General features: G+C 35.6%; 1 protein-coding gene across 1 annotated transcript; it reads right to left on the bottom strand.

Moving 5' to 3' along the window:
* Positions 1 to 200: 200 nt before the first annotated feature.
* Positions 201 to 8868, bottom strand: LOC110802589 (probable magnesium transporter NIPA6). The gene is made up of 9 exons (XM_022008030.2): positions 8279 to 8868; positions 8097 to 8153; positions 7479 to 7569; positions 7211 to 7371; positions 7004 to 7131; positions 6769 to 6906; positions 5582 to 5674; positions 5357 to 5474; positions 201 to 803 (listed from the first exon to the last, which is right to left on the bottom strand). Exons 1-9 carry the CDS (start codon positions 8397 to 8399, stop codon positions 673 to 675), a joined length of 1038 nt encoding a protein of 345 aa, XP_021863722.1. The 5' UTR covers positions 8400 to 8868; the 3' UTR covers positions 201 to 672.
* Positions 8869 to 9086: the final 218 nt, after the last annotated feature.

Here is a 9086-nt window from a genome sequence, read left to right on the forward strand (position 1 = left end):
TTACCATTGGCATTCTAACGCTGGCCTTTCTTCACGACCATCAACACTCTTCCATGACGGCTAAATACTCTCTTCCATTTCTTCATCACTGGCGAGTGGCGATTCTTCCACCTTCACAGCAACATTGGCTTTATCCAGAAAAATTACAGCAAAAGGGTTATTTCATATTTTCATTATAGTACCATGAGGGTTTACCAAAATCAGATGAAAATTCTCACTTTCAATTAATTACAAAATACAACAGATTATTCTAATTAAGTACAATTTGCACCAAAGAATAAAATTAAGAAGCACTGTAGTAAAAAATAAGGGGGGGTTAACTTTATCTTTTACCCCGCAAAAACAGCACAATAAATTTTACAAGACAAAGGTCATACCACCATGGACTAATGCTAAAATGGTGGATACTGTAAATAGTAATTAGTTAGAGACCTATTTGCACAAGAAGGATTACATTGACCCCCCAAAGAAGAACAGCTAGTGAAGAAATATCAGCTCAACCCAAAATGCATAATTCTGCACAAGCATGTATATAATTAAATTGCACCTATACCTCGACCAAGGTACTCTCTCCAAAATCACGAATTATGGCCTCCTGTATCTGTATGTACAGGGAAGCTGCATCTCCACACCCCCCCATAAAAGCAAAACTTCTTACAAAAACATTCAAACCTAATTGAAGTAATCCTGCTGGATGATTGAGATACAGTTAGCAGACTGGCCATCATCATCCTTTTGCTTCCAAAAATCTCCATTACTTTGCAGATGCCATGATACCTTTGGAGAGAGTGGCGTGTACAAATCTGTACCATTCAAAATCAAGGTGTCAGGAATAACAATTACAAAGTGAAAGGAATGTTTTTTCCGATATTACTAGAATCTCAAGATATGCTAAACGGATCAGGTTCATAAATGGACCAAAGCTACCAAGTCAAGTGTGAAAAGATTTTGGTAGGTCACTAGATCAGATTCATCATCTGATCATGTTAACATTCTTGTTGTAGGATAATAAGTTGTTCTTGAAATCTTCACAATTTGAATACTCACATATTGCTCAAATCCAACCAAATGAAATCAAAGACCAGCTATATTGATGCAAAAATGGAAGCATAATACAAGAGGAAGAAAAAAACATCTCATATAATTAAAAGCAATCACATTCATTGCTTTGTAGTAGTAAAATGGCAACTATGAGTAAAAAAAATCAACCTATATATGATTTGGGCTTCCAGTCTTCTTTTCACTTCTAGGTGGAAAAGGGAAAATTCCACGACAACTACTACTTAGAAAATCGCTTAACCCATGGGATTCCGAAGGAGATAAGGGAAACTATAAAGAAGTAAACTAACGGCAAAGCAGGCAAACCACAAAATAGACTTCAAGTCAACCTCAAATAAACTCCCACCGACTTTGTGAGAAAACAACAGGAATTGGGCCAGGGAATTTCCATTAGAAGACAGTCTCTCTTTGTCATTCGTAGATATTTCATGTATAACGGAGGTTAAGGAGCCTCAGATATAAAAGAAGGGGTGAAAAACACAATAAGTTACATGCACTAACTCTATTCGGCTCCTCTTGAAATAGGTAAAACTGAACTTTGATGGTAGGCATTCACGATTGTTTGTCAACCTGGGAACTACACCGTAGCTATTAGTCGAATTTCAAACACAATAAGAGAATTTAGACAGTTTGAAATCTAACACAAGTAAGATCAATGTCTAGAAGAATTCTGTTGTTCTTTTTTTTTTTTGGGGAAATTCTCTTTGGTAACCTTAAGTTTCTTATTTTTCTCTTTGGTAAAATGAAAACAAGAATTTTCTCTTTGGTAGCCTTTAATTTCTATACATAATCAAACAATGGTATAAACGATGGTGTAACCGATTTTATTAACTGTGATTAGCATCTGAATTTACAAAAATACCCTCTTTAATGGGCTAGCACACTATTCACCTATACTCACTGACTTCCTATCAATTGAAGCCTTTCAAACAAAAACCATTGCAAATCCATTGATGTACTTTCCGAATGAAAATATGGGAAACTAAAGATGATTGTTTAAAAACATTGCATATTTAACATTTATGATAATGTAAGCAACTACTTGGTTGCACAATAATGAGTTGGGTGTTAAAGGTTTATCGGTGTATAAGAAATAACCATTTCCAACTAGAATTCCATATTAAATGTCCTTCATAATCTTTTCTTGTCTCTTCCTCCGCAGCTTTTACTTTGTTTACCCACAAGATGAAATCATACACAGTCATACCAAATTACCATCCAAATGGTTATCAAGGTTTTTTTTAATATTTTGATATTGTGTGTAAGGCAATGGAACACAAGTTAATTATCATTGATGATCTTAAAATATACATAAAAATTAGAAAAAAATTCTACATCCATTTGACGTTAAATAAATCTATTCTTTACCCAAATAGGACAAATTTCTTATGACACTTACACTTCGAAATTATAGTAGGAAACTTTATTAGATAGTACTTTTTACGAGTGAGTTCTATTGACAAACTACCATTTATATTTTTTTGGTAGGGAACTACCTTTAACAACAATGAGTCAGCCACAATCCCTACGTGGTCCCCTTAAATGACCTTTTTTTGCTCTTCTGCCCTCCTTTTCCCTAATCTACTCCCTCTTCTTCAATTATAAGGTCTGCTCATTTCTCAAGTCTCTTAATCTCCCAGAGTCTCAGTCATTCAATAGCAACAATAACAGCAAGTTGAAGAATCCACCAGACAATTCTCTGACTTTCGTATCAGGTAGTATAAGGCTTCTCTGCTTCATCAATTTTCTCCTCAAATTTTGGTTACATTGGTAATATCAGGGTTTATCTTATTTCTGGCTGTGTGATGACTAAAAACTCAGTCTTTTTTTACAATTTAAGTAACTACTGAGTGAGAGACAGAAAGATAATGGCACTGCAAGAGATGATAGGAGAAATGACAATTCAGATTGTGGAATCTCGATCTCTTATTTAAGGCGTACCAGAAGCTTGAGTCCTGGGAACAATAATGCGACATCAGTTCGGACCCTGAGGTCTTCTGCCATAACATGGCTTCCAAATCAAGAAAAGACAAGATAGATTGCCATTGGTTTTTCTATTCCTAATGAACCCGTTTTTGTCTCAACGGCTCAACCTGACACTAATAAACCCAAGAAACTGATTTCAGTTTTCTGGCCTAACTCCAGCTAATCCTTTGGGTTCTTTTAATAGACCAGGTAGTAGCAGTGAACATCTGCAGCATAATAGGTCTCTTGGTCCCTATGAATTTGGCACTATTCACTCTTTTATGAACCGTGAAACTAAAATGACAGTAGTACAACTTGATGGGATTACAGAAGCATTGTATTGACATGTGATTCCACGTGTTGTATTATTATGATACTGATTGTTCAAGATATTGCTTTGTGGACCTTGTAGATGTTATATAGCAGTGTAGCACAAGGTATAATCAAACAAGAGGAAAAGCCAACTTATGAATAGTCATTGTAGAGAGGATGGAGGAGTTAACAGGGACTTGAATTTTGGGAGACAAGAATGAATAAAAGGAATAAAAGGGAAAAAAAGTCGCATGAGGTGACGTGGGTCAACACTGGAAATTAGTTCAAGTCACCAGAATCCGGTATTTAGTATTGTTGTGCTACCAAAATGTCTTAATAGGTAGTTCCCAAAAACAAAAAATCATAGAGGGAAAAAGTTTCTCACGAGAAGTCACTTATAAAACATTCCAAGAGTATCTGACAAATTTTCCCAGTATTTTTGTGGGGTTAAAACTCAGGAATTTTCCAATATGTTTCAATGTTTCATGTTTTTGATAAATAACATAAAGTAATGTATACTCCCTCCGTATTTATTTAAGGGATACACTTGCCTTTTCCGGCCGTATTTATTTAAGAGATACACTTGCTATTTTTAGTAACTTATCAACCCCACCATCTAATTAAATAATCTATCTACACCCCACCCCCACCTCCCACCCCCTAAAATGACATGGTCCCCACTTGTTTTACTCATTAAAATATCTATCCAACCCCACTTGTTTTATTACTTTATGTCATTCAATTCTTATTCTTAATACCCGTGCCCAACCAAGTGTATCTCTTAAATAAATACGGAGGGAGTATTTAACTTAATTTTCAGGACCAATTGTCTGTTGGTTCAGTGGTGATTGGAGCTGAACTTGGTAGGGAGGACCCCGTGTTCGATCCCCAGCAACAACAATTGGGAGGGGACAAGTACCTATCCACCCAGAACTTGCCCCAAATCCAGATTAGCCCTAAGGATGAACCGGGTGGTACACCAAAAAAAACCTTAATTATTCAAGAAAAAAAAAACTCAAAGAATTTTCCAACTAATAATGTAGGAGTAATAAAGTAGTCCGCTTTAAAACTCGTTCGACTTTTTGCATATAACCTCAATGAAGGAAAGGTCATGGAAGGAGCCTTGAAATATTTTACCTGTTCTTTCCAAGCCATTCAAGGCAAACATTCCCTGGAGAATCATTAATTCCGATACTCCACTTTATTTGGAAAATTTTCTAGGTTAAAATATTTAGGTTTCACTAATTTTGGGACCCCCAGCTTCACTATACACCCCAGCACAAAGTCAACAATTTGAAATTCTGATGTAGTCTACCAAATTTTTTAGGAACTAATAAAATAAGATGTGCACAGCCGCAATTTTTTTAATCAACTATTAGAGCCATTTTTTCCCCGTAATTATTAGAGCCATTTAATGAAGTGCTAAAGTGCCCATTTTATCAAAAGCAGCACTTACACTTACAGTAAAGACTAGGCACAGAGAGCATAGTTACGTCTATACCCACATCAGTGATACAATGGACAAAACCAAAAAGTTATGCCATTGCTAGCCAAGAACACATATGAAGAAAAACAATGTAGCTGCAGTGGAAAATGAAATGAAATTATGAAGTATATTTCTGTATTCTAGCCCTATAGCAATAATTCTTTTCTATGTTTTGTACACTTAGATTTTATTAGTTTGACAAAACTGTTCATGTACCATATGTTGTCCTCTGCACAAGAATCTTCAAAGTTTACGACCAATCAACTGTTCATGGTTATATAGTTCCATACTTTTACAAAATATAATAAGGTCCAGGTACAGTGCCTCACCATAAATATTACTCTCTACGGCTGAACAAGCCTTTCCTTCTAAATCGATTAGTAATGAAAACCAAACATACTGTTTGTAACTTTGAACACTTGTCCATTTATTATCAGACGAACTTTCAGCAGAAACAAATTCACAGTGAAGTTAAGAGTCCGACGACAGAACTTATTCTAACATCAGAAACATACAAAAAACATATACTCGTACCTGTAATGTATGGGTGATCAGGTTCTCTTGTACTATGTAAGATCGCTGTTCCAGATAGCACAGTAATAAATCCACAAAGCTCTGATGCAATACTGCTTATACTTTGGCCATAATAATCCTATATATCAGAATTAAAGAAAGAAATAAATTGAACAGTCAGTGCACAGTTGAAAAAGCATGCCTGCATGTATTATATGCTGGTTCAGGCAAGTGTAAAGGGCGTACCTTGAACATAATTGCACTAGCAAGAATCGTAAATGATGTGAACAACGCATAATAGATGGGAGACACCATTGCCGTATTGAATGTATCAAGTGCCTATAAATATTTTCAATTAGCACATCATATTAACCACCATGAAAAGGTATTGACAGCCTGAAAGTTTGCCATGAGTCTGACTTAAAGTTTAAGACTATTGAATGAAAACAAGATGAAGTTGATGAATGTCCCATCCTCAACAAAATTACAATTGTTATTGTAATAACCATGGGCTTCCATAATTTAATAATATTGTTAGAAACTCAACTAAATCAAGAAAACGTTTAAAGTTCAAGCTTATACCTAAATAACTTTAACTTCGAATCAAATCTGCAGAGTGTAAACATGTTTCTAGTCCTCTACAATATGAAGATTTCAGTATGAAAATATGCAACAGAAGTTACAAACAAAATTCGCAGGATCAAGCTAATATCATCCCCCGTTTTCCAAAGAATATTCAGTTCCCTCTTGCAATTGCTCAAAACTCAGTGTCAACTTTCCTCTTATCATGACACTGCTTTAAAAATCTTCTGAAAATCTAGTATTGTGACCGAGTGGGCCTAGTCCATGTTAATATGAGATTGGTGATAGTTTCAAGTATTTGGCCATGGATACATAGAGCATGGAGAAATTTCTGAGTGAGGGAGGCGAGTAAACTCGGAAATATATGAGTGATGACCCAACCTTCAGTTGAACACATAAGTTTCTATAGTGAAGTCTTTGTAGCATTTTGACATTTTATCATGGCTTATATTTGGCCTTTGCAAACATTTAAATTAGAGGGATTAGGGCGGGGGGCTTGAATAGACAGGAAGCCGCCATATGTAAGGTGCTTCCCCCATTCTTTAATTTGTATCAAATTCTGAGTGAGGGATAACCCTTCTCTTTCAGCACGAGTCATTTTGGCAAGACCTCATTATAACAAGATGGTTCCAGGTATACGAGAATAAAAGCTCAGAAATTAGGGGAATCTAAAAATTACTCATAGTTACAAGATAATAAAAGCTTAGAAACAGGGGAAATCTTTAAACACAATGGATGGTGCCCTGTTTTTATAGTACATTTTACAGAAGGGGGGAGGGTACCTTGCAGAAATTTTATTACAAAATAGGGAAATGCATCCGGAATCTAATTGTTTTCGAAGGAATACCTACCATGTTGAGATAGTTTAATTGAATAATGATACATGTAACTGAAACCATCGCAAAAACCCATGCATGGAAGTATTTGAATTGGTTTGCACCATCCAGGGTTAGTTTTATTGCTATACCAATGGCCTTCACACTCATTACCTGCATGTAATGCAAAAAGCTAAAGATCTTAGTGGATGCGAAATAGAAATAAGGTATGAACATCAAAGTTACAAACTACGGAGCAAAAGTTATTTACCGTCAGTGATCCAATTATCGAGCAAATGCCTATATAAATAAATATATTGGTTTGACCATATCGAGGAGCACAATACAAGATCAGTACCAATGCAACCGCTAGGACTGATGCCGTATATAACAGAAAAGCTGGATTAACAAACAAAAACGAGAGTTAAGCTGAAGGTCTAATGGACATAAAGCCGAAGAATGAAGTATACGAGCAGACCTGGTTGAATAGCTAATGCCCATATTTCATCAACAGAATCTATTGGACGTTCTCCTGGTGCATGAAGCACAATGATAGTTGAGCCTACTATGCAGAGAAGACATCCAAGCATCCCCATCTTCTGCAGTTTCTCATCCAATAAGCAATGGGCCAACACCGCACTGAACCAATTCACAAAAGGCAGTTCCAATAGTTCAACAACCACAACTTTATTTAAAATGAATAAAAAAAAACAGATAACTTGCAAACACAATCAAGTTAAACTTACCTAACAATTATACTCAGTGCACCAAGTGGTGTCACCAGCACAGCGGGTGCATAAATGTAAGCAACAAAATTAGCAATTTCTCCAACAATCACTGCCCAAACATAAAAACCCAAGATGCAGAAATGAGAACATTGAATCTGGGTAACCAGACACAAAGAGATCTACAGAACAGGTTACATCTCCAACTGCCCCAAGAAAACTCCTAAACACAATACTGATCAAATTTGGTTCGAGGAAACAGACACAATGAATACCATAGCATTAAACATCAAACAACAATAAATTGAACAGCATAACCAAATGACTTCTTAGATTTTTCAAATCGGTAGGAACTATAAGTGATTACTTGCAATTGCATGGGAATTGTGATAGCTAGTTCTACAACAAATTGAAGTTACAAAAAGCTCTAGAAACTTAAATCGTAATATAGAGACCCGTGATAAAATCGTACTATTTATGGACACGAACTCGAATCAATCAATACGTTGTGTTCAACAATGCTATCATTATATTTATACCACCATTAGATTGTCTCTTCTCATAAATTGAACATCACAAACGGAAAATGACGATTAAGCAACATTGAACAATCAAAAACAGAAAGGGAGAGTGACTTACTAGTGCCCATTCCCACCCACCAAAGTGGCTCCATCAAGTAACCGTAACCACCACTGCCTTAAATGGATCAAACAAAACACAAACAACAACAATTAACACACATTTTAGGCATAGTTAGGTAAAATGCTGAAAAGGGTTGCTATAAAATTTTGACCAATTAATCACAAATGAGAGAGAATCACCAGCACGAGGGCCCGCGACGCCGGCACGTTTAAGACCCTTCTTCTTGATGATGAAACTAGACCCAATGAAGGCACTTGACACACATGCCAGTATCACCCCCTTCAGATTACTATTGTACATTGCTCCCGAAACAACAATAATCACAATAATTATTCAAACAACAACAATGATTATGATTCAACATGTATCATAATCCTCTAAAACACACAAATCCCAGATTAAATTTCATCTTCTTTTTCTCCCTCTAAATCAATCTAACACCCTAATCAACCCCAATTTCAAAAAAAAAAAAAAAATCTATTCTTGAAATTTTGATCGAATTGTAACAAACCCAGTTCAGAAATTGCGAAAAACTAAAAAAAGATCGACTCTTTTACAAGAAAGAAATGCGATTAAGTTGACCCAGAAGTTAGAGAAGCTGCCTCTTTTTTTCTTTTCTTTTTTTTTTCCTCTTTTTTGTGGGTTGTTCTTCCTCTTATTTTTCTCTGCAAAATTTGGGATCTCCGCTAACTTTTTTTTTTGATAGGCAGAGAAGCGTCGTATTTTTATGCAAAAAATAATAAAAATAAAATCTCATCTGCCGGTCTATTTGCCATTTCTGCCATCAATACATTCAAATTCTGACATGGGCCCATGATTTGGAGGATGCCTACTTGTTAAACTGAGAAAAGAAAAAACAAAGTGTCATTTTTTAAGTGGGCAAATCAAATCATTTTTTTTTTCAAGTACTCCGTATTCTGTGTACAGCAAGGATGATCATGTTAGAACAAAATTGGAATTTTCACATAAAAATATAAAATAAAGGCA

This window comes from Spinacia oleracea, chromosome 4 (genome assembly GCF_020520425.1).
Source record: "Spinacia oleracea cultivar Varoflay chromosome 4, BTI_SOV_V1, whole genome shotgun sequence".
Lineage (NCBI taxonomy): Eukaryota > Viridiplantae > Streptophyta > Magnoliopsida > Caryophyllales > Amaranthaceae > Spinacia > Spinacia oleracea.

What these genes read in the sequence shown, in the direction of transcription:
- LOC110802589 (XM_022008030.2), bottom strand. Translation starts at nt 8,399, where the DNA reads ATGTACAATAGTAATCTGAAGGGGGTGATACTGGCATGTGTGTCAAGT. An exon ending in GTGGGTGGGAATGGGCACTA is followed by an intron (nt 7,570 to 8,096) that starts GTAAGTCACTCT and finishes ATGTTTGGGCAG; the next exon opens with TGATTGTTGGAGAAATTGCT. An exon ending in CTAGTGCAATTATGTTCAAG is followed by an intron (nt 5,475 to 5,581) that starts GTACGCCCTTTA and finishes TCTGATATATAG; the next exon opens with GATTATTATGGCCAAAGTAT.